Source organism: Zingiber officinale, chromosome 8B (genome assembly GCF_018446385.1).
Source record: "Zingiber officinale cultivar Zhangliang chromosome 8B, Zo_v1.1, whole genome shotgun sequence".
Classification (NCBI taxonomy): domain Eukaryota; kingdom Viridiplantae; phylum Streptophyta; class Magnoliopsida; order Zingiberales; family Zingiberaceae; genus Zingiber; species Zingiber officinale.
Genome location: NC_056001.1, coordinates 3,487,873 through 3,505,005, shown reverse-complemented (window position 1 = coordinate 3,505,005; position 17,133 = coordinate 3,487,873). Strand labels below are relative to the sequence as shown.

The window sequence follows — 17,133 nt, the reverse complement described above, 5'->3', positions numbered from 1 at the left end:
GTGAAGGAGGCCATACGGCGATGAGCGATGCCTCTGCTGCTATAGTCGACCTCCCTCTCGAATAGTCATCTCTAGTGTCGATCATTGTGCCGTCGAAATCCGCAACCGCCACATCGGACGAGCCTCTAGTCTGATGTAAGAGGCATCATGGGGAAGGTTCATCCCGCTCGGCAACCTCCGCCCATGCTGGCTCTCGCCCTCCCTCCAAATGGGGTGAGGCTCCATCGCCCCCCTTTCCAGAGCAAGGAGTCGTCATGCTCCCTACGTCTGTGTCATCTAACCAGACACCCTTGTTGTCTGGGCTACCGCCGGGGGCTATTTGTGCGTCGTTCATCGCATATATGCCATCGCAATCCTCGCTAGACACACAAGTATCCACCATCTGATCCTCTCCTTTACCAAGGTCCACCGGCCCAACAACCTCTGATCCTTCAGGTCCAAGCGGCCAAAAGCATATAACGACCATCCTTCACTTACCCACGAATGAGTGGCACCATCCGAACGACACCGAGTCACACTCCCCTGAGCACCAGATAAGGATACAAGGACCACTGGCATAGGTTTGGGCCGATGCTAGGGCCCATGCAGTGACTATCTCCCCCGGGGAGCTCGCGGACGACCATACCCAGAGGCTACTGGGGTAAGTACACTGTCCTCATTTTGCGCTTGTTTATCTGTCTATCGACCATGACTAACACACTCTATTGTAGTTTTGGGTCGAAAGCATGGTCATGTCCCAGAGGCTGGCCTTCCTGGAACACGAAGTCCAGTAGCTGCGAGCCCCGAGCAGCCAATCAGAGGCTTCCCAAGTGCCTTTGGGGGCAATTGATTGGTGAAGTGGCCTAGTTGAAGGTCGATCTGGGGAGAAGTTCCGAACGACTACAGGCAGAGAGGAACAAGAGCATCGAGCAGACCTTACAGCTAGAACGACTCAACAAGCAAGCAAGCTCCTTTGAGGCGAAGATCAATTCTGCCAATGCCAGGAAGTTCTGAGCCATTGAGGACCTAGATATTAAGAACAAAGAGGCTCGGGTCTTGGCTCAAAATCTAAAGGAGGCTGATGCAACCCTTAATGCCTAGCGAGAGAGCCGATCAGCTGAGCAAGCTGCGGTGGGGGTCCAGCTCACTGCTAAGGATGCTGAGCTGACCTTTTTGAGGACTAAGTTGGAGGCATCCTGATCGGCCTTCCAAATTTATCAAGATGCAAATCCTAGTCAGTTTGAAGTCTTCAAGCGTGGCTATCTTCGTTCGAACCCTTCAAAGACTGACTTACTGATCGGGCACTCCGTCTCTTCAATTTTGGCATAGATGGGACCCTCAACCAACTAAAGGACGACGGCTATCTCCCTACTACAGTGACTAACAAGATTCTCTGTTAGTACCCCAAAGTTGTTTTGATGTGATCAAACAAGTTAAGTTAGGTTCTGTTGTGTTTAACCTTGTATCTAAGTGTGCAGACACTTAGGAACACAGAGAGTCAAGCAAAAGACGCAACTAGCGAGAAAGATGACACACGAGAGAGCTAACGGGCTCGGTGCGTCTGAGAGACGAGGTGCTGCGAAAGAGTACGCGGGCGGACAAGAAGGAGACGCGCGACGTTTCCGAGGGACGAGAAGCCGGAGCAGAAGCTTGCTCGAGGAGAAGGTCGGAAGTTGGGTTCGGGTAAGTCCTATTTTGGATGGCTGAAATCACCCGAGCGAGCGGAGCCGGAGCGGAAGACCCGGATCGAAGTAAGTGGAACCGGAGTAGAAGACTTGGACTGGAAAAAGTCAATGTGGTTGACTTTCTTGGTCCAAGCGCCCGGACTCAGTCTGGGCGCCCGGAACGGAGTTTTATCCGGATCGCGTTTGACCGCGATTCATTACGAAGGAGATAAAATTTTATCCCCTTCCAGGTGCTTGGAACCCTTCTAGACGCCCCGACTAAGACTATAAATACAACCTTGGTCCGAGAAGTTAAACATAACAAGCATTCTTGCAACAACATTTGTACACATCTCAGTTTTGTTTAGCTTCTTATTTACTGTGCTTTCACTACTGTAAAGAAGTTTATCCGCCTAAAGCAGATATTAGTGTGCTCTACTTCCTTGGATTAACAACCTCCCCGGTTGTAACCAAGTAAAAACTTCTGTGCCCCTGTCTTTTTGATTCTTTATTCTTGTTTTTATGCAAGTGTTTGTTTAAATTAGTTGTCAGAAAAAGGTATTTTTATTTTTATTTGTGTAAGAGCTATTCACCCCCTCTGGTCGGCCGTTAAGAGTCTTAATATTATCAATCGGGAGATGCTGACCGAGTCGATGCTAGACGACGACTAGATTATCTCGAGTGACCCCCCCTCTCTACTTCGCAAGCCTCCTTTTGTACTCCCTCTAGATGTTATGTATAAAATTTCTAAGTATTAATGAATGAACGTCTGCCTGGCTCTTCTTCTTTTTGTCAGATTTTGCAAGTGTCAATGAATGTATCGCCGTTCAGCTCAAGTGGGGTTGTGTACCACTTAGGTTTTGTGAAAATTTTCTAAGTATAATTCCTCGCCATCCCAATCATCGATGTAACTGGTCGCTGAGATGTCCGAGTGATCACTTCATTGTGGTCGGATGACCATATTTTAGTGAAAAACAACTGCTTCTAGCCGCAGCTTGACTTCTTATAAGCTTTATTCTCGGCTTGTATAGCAACCGATCGATTTTATTTGTCATAGGCTAGGGTTTTATAGCCGATGCTCAGTTGTTGATGTTGTAGACTCGGGTTTATAACCGCGCGCTCGGCTGTTGATGTTATAGACTCGTGTTTATAGGAGTCACTCGGCTGTTGACGTAAACCAGGGTTTATGGTCGTCGCTCGACTATTGACGAGACAAGGGTTTATAGTAGCTGCTCTACTTTTGACGTAGACAAGAGTTTATAGTTGACTCTCGACTATTGACATAGACAAAGGTCTAGAGTCATCGCTCATGTCACGCCCCCAGAGGAGTCCCTGTCCGAGAAAACTTCGGCAACATCTCCCCTGTACAGCGGACAATCTGAAACTTTCTACATATCTCCACACCTCAGCCACATGCGGCTGGAATAATAACAATAAATATAGCACAACTACACAAACATCCACGCAGTTATATATAATCAAACAAAGCAGTAATACTCTGACTCGAAAACCACCCTACTCAACTACACTCGTAAAGCTCAAAACCGATGAACTCACCTCTTCTGTCGTCTAGACAGGCATGTAGTAGAATAAAATCCAAATCCAAATCCATTGAGATAATAAAATTCGTACCATGTCCATAAGTAGAATAATCCAAAAACAAAACAAGTTCAAAACATAGTCTATGAAAGAAAAAACCAAAAGACTAATCATATCCTCGAGGTCTGCAGGGACCAGCAACTGGAACTCTCTCCTGACAGCATCAACCTGAAAATATCAACAATGGAGGCGGGGTGAGTCCAACACTCAGCAGGTACAATTGATATGCAAAGTAAAGAAATAACACCTAGCACTAATCATGCGTACAGTCTCCTGATAAGAAAGATAAAAATGCATCTGAAGTAAACAAGAGAATACTGTACTAACCAGGTCCTGAGTATAAGGTCAAACAGTCCGAGGAATAGGGAAATCTTGTATGCATGTCAAACATAGGTATCCAAACAATATGCAGCATATAAATGCAGCAAACACAAACACAAGCAATAAATGAATCATGTATATGATGCCAATGATGCGTCCTGGTCACCCCTGACGCCAGTCGATCATCTCACACAATAGTGAGGCCGAGTGGGTAGGGCTGTGACAACCGTGCACTCTGTCGTCACTACTCCTGATGAGTGACCGAGTGGACGGGATGCTGTCGGAGTACACCTATCCTCCTACCCCAAATCATAAATGGGGGAGCACAATGCTCTCAACTCCCGGTACACGATGACGGGGAGGAATCTCTGCCGGATAACACGTTGTGTCACACTACCCATGAGCGGACCAACGGTGCCTAACAGAGTCCCTGCTGCAACACACTCAACCTGAATCGACCACTAACCCATGAGTGGTGGTGTGTGCAGATCATGTAACTGGCGATGTGCTCAACAATAATGGAGCGGACTATCGCACAGCATGCAATCATGCAAATGGTGCATGACACTAACCACAAAATATCCTGACCTAATCCACATGTATATAAAAATGCATCATAGGTCAACGAATCAAAAACAATCCAAAGGTACTCAGAAGGTATAAAACCTAGGTCCTAAACATGGTCAAGCATGATATATCACTACCCCTATAAGCATGTATAAACAGGTAAAATATACATGAGATGCAAAATCAATCAATCAATCAAGCATGTACCAAGATTTGGGTAGTGATTAACTGAAACAGATAAGAGAACACAATTAATGTAAATTGTTAATTTTATTACTAAGCATATCAAAGACAATAAGTCAAAAGTACCCGCCTCCGATAAAATGGTCAAAATCTGACTCCGAGATACTCGTCTCGCGTCAAAGTCCTGTGATACCAATGTAAATATATTTCATTTAACTACAATTCTCATAAATAGCTAAATGAAATCCCTAACCCTAAATTAGGGCAAACCCCTAATTCAAAAGCACATAAACCTAATCAACATGTAAATCTAATCAATCTACACCTGATTCATTATGTAACTACAATACGTAGCCAACATCCTACAACATACCTCAAATCACAGCCCAAAGCTAGTTGCTGCCTGGACAAAGGTAGTTACTGGAAACCCAAGTAACGCCCTGCAATTCACTGTTCGGATCAAAAAGGAGCTCAAGAGTTCATCACAGCCAACAACAACCTAATTCCAGAACAATCCATGCACCTTACCTCTACCTCTAACTGCCCGTGAAGACCAAGAATTCGACGAGTTACTGCTGGAACCTCGTGACCTCTATGGAAGCAGCCAAAACAATTTGCCAAGGAGTATTTGCAAGCCACCGAGGTGAAATCTGGTGCAGCCAAAAACACAACGAACCTTCCCGATAAAATCATAAGAAAATCTATTAAAATTTTCTATAATATCTATTCCCATTACCTCTTCTTCGGTGATGCCAGAGGGTAAGGGAAAGGAGAAACCGGCCGAGGCAAAATATCCAGTGGTTGTGGCAAATAGCTAGGGTTCCTTGCAGTGCTGACCAGGAGTTAGGAGAGGAAGTCGCGCCCGACAGCAGGGGCTCATAGCGTCCGGCGCGGCCACAACAGCTTCAGAGTAGGGCACAAGCACAGAGGAGAATCGGTGTGGTGAAACACCTCCGTGACCAGGAGGTGCTACTAGGGCTCGGGTGCCGGCGGCTAGGGCATGGGTGCCGGCGGCTAAGGCACAAGAGGATGCCGGTGGCACTTCCGTGCGGCAGCGACGCGATGTAGGAATCGGCTCCGGTGCTCATTCTAGGGCACGGCTGGGCGGGGGAGAAGTGGGGTTCGGCTCGGGAGAGAAGAGAAGGAAGAGAAGAGGACTAGGGCTCGGCGACAAGGAGAAGAGGAAGGGGTCGGTGAGGCTTTAATCGCTAGGGAGAGGGCGGCGGTTAGGGCAGGGGGAAGAAGTCGCGCGGGTTCAGCGTCGGCGTGCGAGGAGGAAGCACAGTGACGAGAGAAAATAAATAAGAAAAGGAAAATAAAAAAATAAAACTTTTCCTCTTTAAAGCTGGGTAGCCTAAACAGGCTTTTCCGGACCCTGTTTTTATCCCCGTTAACTCGACCATACGAGCTCCGAAAAATTTCCAAAAATTCTGGAAAATTCCCTTATTAATATTCGCCTATTTTCCGGTATTTTACAGCTCAACTGTTGACGTAGACAAGGATTTATAGTCGCCGCTCGACTGTTAACGCAAATAGGGGTTTATAGTCTCCACTCAATTGTTGAAAGTGTAGACAAGAGTTTATAATTGCCGCTCGACTGTTGAAGGCGTAGGCAGGGGTTTATAGTCACCGCTCTACTGTTGAAAGCGTAGACAGAGGTTTATAGTCGCCGCTTGACTTTTAACTTGGCTGGTAGGTGCAAGAGTCTGGGACACTTGTGAATTTTATTTATTGTTCACCTACATTTACAAGACATACGTTGATACAATTTTATCTGGATTTAACCACGCACCTCTTCCCCGACTCTATAGGGCTGAAGATGATTCACGCTCTAAGGCCGTTCGAGCCTTCTCTTATCCTCGTCCTGTACGTAGGTAATTGGCTCCCGAGCAGAGCTTTTGAATGACGATGTAGGGTCCTCCCCATGGGGCTTCCAACTTGGTGATATCACCGACTGACTTCACCCTTTTCCACACCAAGTTGCCGACCTGGAAAGACCTGGAGATCACCCTCCGATTGTAGTTCTGTTTCATGCACTGCCTATACGCCATTAGTCGGATGACAACCTTATCCCATGCTTTATCCACCAGGTCGAGCTCCATGAGTCTCCGTTGACGTTTCCATCGTCGTAGAGATGCACCCGATCGAACTCTACTCCGACTTCCACTAGAACCAATGTTTCTCTTTCATACACCAGATTGAATGGTATAACGCCGGTCGTGGTGCGATGGGCCCACGGTAGTGTAGGGAGTTCATCGACCCAGCTGCTTCTAGTATGATTGAGCCAAGCTCGTAACCCCCTAAGGATTTCCCGGTTCTTGACTTCCGCTTGACCATTGCTTTGTGAGTAGGTCACCGAGATGAAAGTCTGCATAATGTCATAACCTTCGCATCATTCCTTGAGGCTCCGTCCTGTGAACTATTGTCCGTTGTCCGAGACGAGCCGGCGAGGGATGCCGAACCGACATAAGATATTTTGTCATATAAATTTGATGACCATATGCCCGATTATCTTGGCTAACGTCTCAGCCTCCACCCACTTTGAGAAATAATCTATTACGACGAGTAGAAATCTTCGCTGATCGGTTGCCATTGGAAATGGTTCAACGATGTTCATGCCCCATTGGTCGAACGGACAAGACACCATGGACGCTTTCATATCCTCGGTGGGTCGGTGCAGAATGTTATGATACTTTAACATAATAATAGGTGGGCACCGTCCGAGCGACATCATCTTGCAATGTGGGTCAAAAGTATCTCACCAATAGGATCTTTCGAGCCAGTGATCTGCCACCCGGATGACTTCCGCAAGAGCCTTGATGAACCTCCTTCAAGATATTTCGATATCTTCCTATCCGACGCACTTGAGCAGCGACCTTGAGAAAACTCTTTTATATAGCTGATCCCTAATCAGGGTGAACCACCCGACTCTCATTTTCAACATGCGAGCTTCCTCTTGATCGGCTAGGGTGTTGTCCGATCAGAGGAATTCTATTAATGAGGACCTCCAGTCGCTCAGGTAGGTTATTCCTTCTGTCGATCCTATCGATGTGTGTCACTAGTGAGACCTGCTCGATCGGTTGACATATCACGATCGACGATAATGAACTGACTAACTTAACCAACTCGTCTGTAACTTGATTATCTTACTGAGAGATTTTTTGTATGACCATCTCTAACATACTATACAAATTTACTTGTGAAATTAAGATTGCAGGCGGAATAAATCTATTTAAACAATGTGAAGTTACAATGAAGATATCTCCTCATAGTATGATGCGATGATAACTAATATGATGAACTCTCCTACAATAAAGCATTCAAATCACTCATGACAGAATCAATTTATGCTTCTCGGATCGAATCATCGCCTTATTAATCTATTTGAAGAATTGAACGACGCTCATAATTCAGAATATTTCAAACTGGCCCAGCGGCGTTAGCGTTGCAGGATTCAATCGTAATTGCTGAGCTGGGCAACATAGGGTAATTACATGCAGGGCCCACATGGGTCCCTATAAACTTATAAACTATTTAATTTTTCATAAATATGTTTGATATTCAAATTAAATATAATTTATTTATATTATACACACAATTAATTCAATGAATATTAATAATTGTTTTTTTTATCAAACTTATACATAAATAAATAATTATAAAAATAAATAAATTTATAATATTAAACTTAATTATCAATCAAGTTAAAAAATATAAAATTTAAAAATAATCAAATAAATTTAAATCAGGTCAAACTAAGTTTAAATTTAAATTCGAAAAAACATCAAGTTAAATTGGCTGAACAATGATTTCAATAATTTAATTTATTTTAAGCTGAACTTAACTTAATTTAATTATTATATTAAATAAATTCGAACTACTCTTCCTGGGAAGGGAGGAGACTGGGCGTTGGCAATTTGACCGGCCGTTGCTCCACCTCCAGCCTCCTCTCCAAATGGCCACCGAGCGATCCCACCGCACTCCAGTGAGCCGCTTCTTCCGCCTCCATGGAGACCACTACGTTTCTCTTCCTCCCTCTTTCTCACCCTTCACTTCCTTCCTCCTCAGCCTCCTCGCCGCCGTCGTCACCACCACCTCCACCGCCGCCACCTCCCCCTTCGACGACTCCGACCGTCTCCCACCGTATGAATATACTGGTTACCAACGTTCCGTCGTGGCAGATCAACGACGACGCTTGGTCCTGCTTGGTCATCCTCCTCACGTTTTGGTTCTTCGGTATCCCCTTTGGAACTCTCCTCTCGATTCTTTTGGGGACACCCAGAGGTTATTCAGTAAACCACGATTCTTTGATTAGCAGCTTCGATGACATTGATCCTTGGCTTTTACGGCGCCGTCGACCTCACCCTCGGCCCCAATTGCTCCCGGAATCTGCAGGCAAATCCCTTGTTTGTGCAGGATGTAAAGGTCCGCCTTTTTCTATCTCCTTCGCTGATCTTTTCCGGTGGCCTTATCGGTCTGCTGAAATTGTATTCTTGCTGCAGCTGAAAGCGGACGAGGAGTCGTCGAAGCACGGGCCGATGCTTTACGGGTTTTACGAGCCTCCGCTGCTTGACGTATTGACTAAATGGTCAGTGACTCGAAATGTGTCCGTCCCCTCAAACTTTCACCAGGCAGGTCTATGCTGCTGTTTTTATAGTTAAGATACAGAAACTGGTTGCTCCACTGTTGCTCCATCGAAGTATCGAACAGGAAACTGGTTTACTCGATTACCAACTGTGCAGGAATGGATATACTATCTCAACAAAGGCTCACATATCGAGATTTCTTATGATGTGAAATTGCATGGCTCATACCCGTTGATCCTAGTCATCGCCCAAGGTGACTTTTAATCTACACATTTTTTTTTTTTTTCATTTCAACTATGCAATTGTGTTAGCCTCGACACACTAAAATACTTTCCATGCCTCGTCATTAAGTTAGTAACAAGCGACACCAGAATTTAGTCATGCGTTAAAAGTTATGGATTAATAGAGAGGTCTATAACCCAAGCAAAACAATAGAGAGGTTTATAAGGCATATGCTAGTTTAATAACTAAAGCATTTTTTGATGATGATTTATGGCCTCGTAACATTTCAACCAATAGAATTCTATCATCAAGTTTGGGTCGTGATAAATGGTGATGTGACTAAGTACCAACAACATTTTTATTGCTTGGTTCTAAACCATTGGTAACTCAAGCTTTTATTTTTCTGTTTGAAGCATGATTCTACTTCCAGGAAAATGATAAAATTAGTTTATTTTAATCCTCTTTTTCATATAAAAAATAAGAAAAAAAAACATATACTAAGACATGTACAAGATGACAAATAAATTTTGTTAGACGCTCTGATCAATTATAATTGAAAGTGCAAGGTGTAGATTAGATTAGAGAGAATTCTAGCAAACAATTTTGAGCGATTAAGCGACATACATATTACTAGTGATATGACCTTTCATATAGTTCAATTAGGGATTGCCAGATATGATCCATTTAGTTGATCACAACTAGTTGGGACTAACACAACTTATTAATGCTGAATCCATAGTAGTAAACTAACATTTTCAACTGCAGATCCTGATAGTTTAAGATTTAATATCCTTGCCCAACAAATGCGACTGTCTAATCCATTGCAGGAATTTCTTCCCTCATAAAAATGACGAAAGTTGACTGCTAATTATCAAGTTTTTTTTTTTGTTTTTTTGTATCGTTTCAGATCTGTTGATTTTATTAACAACTTTAGTAAGAGTGAACAATCATAATTCTTTCCCTCCTGAACTTTCAAACAACATTTTTGTCTCTTATTCTCTAAAGTTGTTCTCGGAGCATAAAATCATTTTGAATTTACTAGATATTGTCACGACTCTTCTCATGACAATTTGGTTGATGCAACCTTGTTCCATAGCCTTGCCTCTTTCCTTTAAGATACTGAGTTGGAGAGCTGAAGGGTGGCTCCCTTATTACAAAAAAATGCCAGAATAAGTATTGAGGCCCCTATGTGGATGGACTGCCTCAACCCAAATGGCTAGTTGTTGTGATATTAATTGCATAATCTACATACGCCTTTTTTTTTAGTCATAACAAACAAAACGAAAGATTTAATGGGTAGAAAATAAGGATATCATTTGCAATTTTTTGTAGTAAAATATGAGACAAGTAGGGTTAACTGTGTAGATAATCAAGGGGTATGAAGTTGGAATCTAGTAAATAATCATATTTCATCTGATATTGGCCCTTTTGAAAGATTTGCAAATAATCCATACAAGGCAAAACTGGATAATGAGATATTTGTCAGAAAGTAAGTGTCTATTTGATGTTAAATGGATTGTTCTCGTTCTGGGAGTCTTGACATGTTTTATGAATATAGTTCTTTTGTTATATGCACTTTATCTTACACTTGTAACTCCACATTCAATAACTTATTATGAAGTAGAATACATTACATTTTCCCCCTTGTATTAATGATCTTTGTGGAAGATAGATATATATATATCCACTGCTGACTATTCATCATGCTTAGAAAATTTTGATCCGGAACTTATTTTTGGTTTTTATACTATTTGTTTATAGGAAAGGAAAGCCTTGTTCAATGGATGGAACAACCATCACATCCTAATACCACATTGTCATGGTCTCTTATTCATGGTATCTCTCCAATTAATCCTGTTCAAGAAATTTGTCTTGTCAATCACCTAACAAGTACCCAAATACAGGAAATGGAAAAATTCAGCAAACTATTGAAAAACCTTCTGATTATTACATTGCTGTGGGTAACTTAAACAATATAGAAACGGAGGTACATACTGACATTCTTTAATTTTTTTTAAGTTCTTGAGCAAGTAATCACGTTTGAGTCTGGAGAATACCATGCCTTTTGTGTATTTAATTGTTGTAGTAGATGCTACTAGTGCCCTTTTCTTTATTTACAATTCCATATTTCTTTGGTTTTATCTATCAATGAAATGCACAATCTGTAGTACACTGATGAAATGGAAAGTTGGAAGATATTAGCCATTTGCTAGATCCGCCATTGAAAATCTTAAATTCTTAGTTGCATCTTAAACTATTTTTCTCCTTGATACCTTAAATGAAGTAGGTTAGTGGATGCTTTTCATCACAAATATTTGGCTTTCAAAGAAAATGTGCATGCATAATATACTGCCTTACTGAAGAGCATGAACTGTTAATTGCTTCAATAACACTAGATATGGTCCTACTGAGGGAACTGAATGTGCTAATCTAGCTAGGAGTATAAGGGAAGAACAAGGAAAACAATGTTATGTAGGGAGTAACTTTATAAGGAAAAGCAGCAGTAGCACTATAGCCGTAAAGAGACTATTCATCTAAAGTCCATCCTTGCATCTGTAACTAATTTGAATTCTTGTGCGTTTCTTGAATCCTAATTGTTTGTTTTGCTTGTTTTGATTTATATCTGCTTGGCAATGTTCTTAACTTTTAGTTATTCCCTTATATGTTTTTTTTTATAAAAATTTTATGTCGAGCTGTTCTTAAAGATAAGTTTCTTGAAACAGGTTGAGCTGATCTTCAACATTCAGTCTATCACATACAACACATCTGGGGCGTATTATAAATGTTCACTGAATCATAGGATCTGCTCTTTGAATTTGTTCTTAGAAAGGACCAATGTTGCAATTCTTACAACTCCAACTCCTGATCCAGTAAAATCTTCACTGTGACTTTTTAACATATTGCATGAGATGCTTTTTTTTTTTCCAAAAAATTGCCTGTTTCATTACTATGAGATTTAAATGAATATAAATATACAAGTATCTAGCTCACACAACCATGCACCTAATTATTGCCTGATTGATTCTTGATTTTGTTCCAGCGGCAAGGGAACTTTGTGACCAATACTAGAGTTATTGTAACGCAGAATATAGAATATGGCTCTAATCATTTTATGAGAACCCATTCTTTTATTGCTGAGACTTATTATTCACCATGGTGAATTGGATATTTTAACTCCAGGAGCAAAGTTCAATCTGTCAATTTACTAGTGAAAGATCAAATGCAGTGTATAACTTGTGTGTTGGAAGTGATTATTAGATGTTGTCTCTTTATTCAGAGTATGCAGATTGATGAATGGTACGTTAAGCTGACATATGGGCCTCGATGGCTGACTTATTTTGTTGGATCAGGTAACTGTGCAAACTGGTTATCTATCAATTGTTTTTTTTCTTCTAGCAATGCTATCTTTTATTGTTCTATTTGTTGGTGTAGGTGTGATGACTATACTAATTTTTGTGGGGTTCCAAGTATTTAGCACCTCACAGAATTACTCTCAGGATGGTACTGCTCATCAAACAATAAATACCACAACGGAGAGGAGCCCCCTGCTCTCTAACAAGGATGATGATGATCGGAGCTTAGGATCATCATATGAATCTGTTTCCCACGACGAGGAAGATATCAATGAACCTCCTGAGGCAGGATCAGACCTGCCCAAGGACAGTGAAATTGGCAACTTCCAACACCTCTGCACCATTTGCTGTGATGTTCACAGAGACTGTTTTTTTCTTCCTTGTGGGCATTGTGTAGTGTGCTTAGCCTGTGGAACAAGGTATAGTTGACAAAATCCTATCGAAATGATCGTGTCAGATGCTTAAATTCTTTCAGAAATGAACTCTGAGGGACTGATGAAGCATGTTTGAGTGTGCAGGATCTTGGATGAGGCTGGCACATGTCCAATCTGCCGGAGGAAGATAAAGAAAGTAAGGAAAATCTTTACTATTTGAGTTCCATATAGGATGAAAAGCAAAGGAAACAAATCCTACTTACCTAAAAGGTAGAAACTACGCATTATCTTGGGAGTAAAATATCTATCGGTCTGATACTTTTATTTTTGTCAGATCAAATGAAAACTCACAGTGAGTTTAATCCTAGCAGTCTTTGCCCTCTTGTACGCTGTTATTATGATTCTGCTAGAAGAATTGTGTAGTTGGAACTTAAACAGCCTTGTCTTATCTATTTCTGTGGCTCTACATTGTGTCAGTTCAATAGTTATCATGCATCAATTGTTGCTTCTTGTTCATTTACCATCTTTGAAAGCTTGTTGCTCTAATGGTCGACACACTTCGAATACATTCCTATGAGCTCTGACATTGTGTTAAACACATTGCCATACATGCCATTGCCAGATTTTCTCTAAAAATTACCACAATGTTTAAAACATAAAAGCTGCAAGTGCCCCATCATTAGTAGTTAAATTCCAAATGTTTAATTGATCGATGGTGTAGTAAAATCTAATGTCCAGATTCTGTTTCCTTTCCGATAAAGTGAGAAACGCGTGAAAATAATGAAGGACTGGAGCAAAGCCGAGCAGATAAATTTTAGAAGTACATTTAATAGATTGGAGCGGAATTTCTTGACTTGGCTTTTTAAACGCATCACTCTTTTTTAAGTAACTCTTTTCATCCCTTCAAAAAAAAAAAGGCATAAAGGAAGGATTTTTAGACCGCTGCGCCGATCTCATCCCTTCTCGCTTCGCGATTGCTCGAGGCAGCTGGATCAAGATGTCGTCCCCCAGCAAGCGCCGCGAGATGGACCTGATGAAGCTGTAGATCTTTTGAACAACGAACGGTTTTAATCTGATAATATCGAATTTCTTTGGGTTCCCCCTTTTTGATTTTGGTTCGCTTCTTGGGTTTTGTAGGATGATGAATGACTACAAGGTGGAGATGGTGAACGATGGGATGCAGGAATTCTTCGTGAATTTCCACGGCCCCAACGAGAGTATATTATCTTTTTTCTCTGCGATTCTTCTATCATCTCTGTCTCTTCATGGTCTTCTGATTTTTATTTTTTTTGGAGAGTCTTTTTTTCGCCTGCGGATGAGTTAACTGAGATAAAACACGTCAAAAATGGTGTGAAAGAGGGACTGAAAAAGCTGCCTCTTTCTTGATTATGTCTTATTTATTCTTGTCACACACAGAGGAGTAAAATTTCGCATCCTTTTCTGAGTTTCAATTTCTCTGTTTCCTAAGGGAAGTTTGAAGTCTCACTGAATTACATAAGGCCATTGATTAACTACTTAAACTCTTTAGTTCGGCCATGCAACGCTTCAACTAATCTTCTAATGGGTGCTTTATGTAGTTTTTGTATGAACACTAATATTGAACAATTCAATAATTTTTTGGGTAGTTCACTATCGATCAAGTAAGTGGATTGTTGCTCATGACAGGCCTTTATCAAGGAGGGATCTGGAGGGTAAGGGTGGAACTGCCAGATGCATATCCTTACAAATCTCCATCCATTGGATTTGTCAATAAGATATATCATCCTAATGTGGATGAAATGTGAGTGTGCGAGTGTTCTTTATGGAACAAACTTTTAGCATTGGACATTAGGCAATTGACTTGTTTGTCCTGACAATTTTCAGGTCTGGTTCAGTTTGTTTGGATGTAATCAACCAAACTTGGAGTCCCATGTTTGGTAATATAACATTCCCCTTACTGTTGTCATCCTACATTATGATTGGCTCAATGAAGTGTGCAAAATAGAAAATTAGCTTACTCTCAGTATTTTTGTGTACTAATCTGAAATGTCTGCCAGATCTTGTTAATGCATTTGAGGTTTTCCTTCCGCAACTTCTTTTATATCCAAATCCTTCAGACCCATTGAATGGGGAGGCTGCAGCATTAATGATGCGGGATCGACCTGCTTATGAGCAGAAAGTGAAGGGTAATATAGACTTTGATTTTGTGCTTCAAATATTCTTTATGTCACTTTAATACTGCATGCTTATTTTAATCTCTTCTATATTAAATCTATTAGTTGTTAATAAAAACATCTGTATATTTCTCCATTATCTGTTTTATTAAATTATGACATCTATTGTTGATATTCTAAACATTTAACCAAATTGATTTTCAGATATATTTAGTTCATTTCTTATCCTTCTCGCAATCACTCTTTTTCTAGTTTCATAGTACGACTAAATACTAATCAACTGGATCTACTTATAACAAAAAAAACACTGTATGTTATCTTTATTCCTATAACTAATGGTAAAGAAAACTTTTCTTTTATTCCTTTGGCATCTTGATCAAAGATTTTGTTGAGTAATTTTGTTTAGCAAAAATCTTAGTTCAAGATTCTTAAAATATTTTTTGATCTCCTTAACTCCTCTAAACTTCAATAGGGATATCACTCTGACGGGTATCTTTGATCCTTGGAATTTATTTATCATTTCTCTCTTGTTATCAAATTCATGTGTCTTAACCTATTTGCTGTCATCTTATTATCCGTTGAAGCTATAAAGATAACACAGTGGCTAGACACAACATCAAGAGACAAATAATGGTTTTGGTGATGTCTGTGCAACTGTGCTAGTTTGAGTATCCCCTTTGTGAACATTCAGATTTTGAGATCTTTGTGGCAGCTTTTTATTTCTTTCTTCTGAGGTTCTACTTGGTTCCTCAGGTAACCAGATACAATGAGAGCATTTTTTTTTTTGTCTTTTACTTCAATATATTGAAATTGTGTGGCAAAGAAGATGAAACTAATTGCGTTGTCTATTTTTTTCCCTTCAGAATTAGGAATGGTAGCTTTTCATGTTTTGTCTCTCCAGATAATGACTTCTTAATGGGCTTATTGTTATGCAAGATATTGTATTCTAGTGACTTTGATAAAAATATGTGTGCGCGGTACAAGCTGTCATTCTTGAATTCGAGTGTTTTATTAGGAAGCACCACATAGAAAAAGTTAATGGGATGGAGATGAGAATATTAAGATGGAATGTATATAATTAAAAGTTGAATAGATATAAAGGGTAAAGGAAGATCGACTATTAAAGGTATAATGAGTAGAGATAGATCAAATATTCGAGTGAAAGTATAAAGTGTAGAAGGAGATCAAATATCAGAGTGAAAGGTATAAAGAAGATGTCTTGATTAATTTGAATATTAGTAGTGATTTTAATATCAGTCTGTCATTTTCCTTGTTTATTACCTCATAGGAACACTAAGACATCCAAATCCCCTAGACTTGGCTCAGGAACTTATTCAAATGACATCACTCTGGTTTCTTTCTTTCAAACACAAAAAGTTTCTTTCTTTGTTTCAATTTTTTAGAATTAATAAAAAAAACATTTTTCATTAATAAAACTTGAGCAATTCATCTCATTTATTTAAGATATAAAGGGATTTAGAGAGCTACTATTGCTAATCCAATTCTCCTCCATTTTGTTGTGATGGAATAACTGCCCAAATCAGACCTGATGCGTTTAACCTTCAGTAGTAATTTTAAATCTGTGATGATGCTGAACTTATCCTTTTGCTCTATCAGTTTCTCACTCTTTTTTCTAATGTCATCCAGAATACTGTCAGAAATACGCAAAGCCTGAAGACGTAGAGGCTCCTCAAGGAGACAAATCAAGTGATGAAGAGCTGAGTGAAGCTGAATACGATTCTAGTGATGAACCACTGGTCGGGAAACCTGATTAGCACTGTCTGTTGATTGTACATTTTCTCTGGTGAAATTTTTTTATAAAACCGAATCAATCAACTGCAAGTTTAATAAACTGGATCCGGAGTGAAAAAAAAAATGCAAGCACACCCTTGAATTTGATCATCAATTGCCATTTAATCTTTTATTTGGATTTGTGTTTTTTTCTCAAAGGGAGCTTTTTTTTTCTTTCAATAAGACTCCTCAATGCCATATTAAAAATATAACAATATCTGTCCATAATAAAAAAAAACCTTTCATATAAGTTTTTTCATGAATGCTACATTATCAATTTTTTATACATCATTAATTACCCATCCATATTATTAATTTTAAAATGAAAGAATAAATTTGAA

General features: G+C 40.2%; 1 protein-coding gene across 7 annotated transcripts; it reads left to right on the top strand.

The window, feature by feature from the left end:
- The first annotated feature begins 8,203 nt into the window (after positions 1–8,203).
- Positions 8,204–16,903, top strand: LOC122015158 (ubiquitin-conjugating enzyme E2-23 kDa-like). Of its 7 annotated transcripts, XM_042571899.1 has the most exons (12): positions 8,204–8,549; positions 8,629–8,738; positions 8,816–8,944; positions 9,056–9,152; positions 10,883–10,957; positions 11,026–11,108; positions 11,845–11,991; positions 12,399–12,471; positions 12,554–12,893; positions 12,993–13,044; positions 13,986–14,065; positions 14,514–14,601. In XM_042571899.1, the coding sequence occupies exons 1-11, from the start codon at positions 8,321–8,323 to the stop codon at positions 13,995–13,997; spliced, it is 1,347 nt and encodes a 448-aa protein (XP_042427833.1). In that variant the 5' UTR covers positions 8,204–8,320; the 3' UTR covers positions 13,998–14,065; positions 14,514–14,601. The 7 variants fall into 7 exon arrangements, with proteins under 7 accessions (XP_042427833.1, XP_042427832.1, XP_042427831.1 ...); XM_042571898.1 differs by lacking the exons at positions 13,986–14,065; positions 14,514–14,601 and having other exon boundaries at positions 8,632–8,738; positions 12,993–13,812; XM_042571897.1 differs by lacking the exons at positions 13,986–14,065; positions 14,514–14,601 and having other exon boundaries at positions 12,993–13,812.
- Positions 16,904–17,133: the final 230 nt, after the last annotated feature.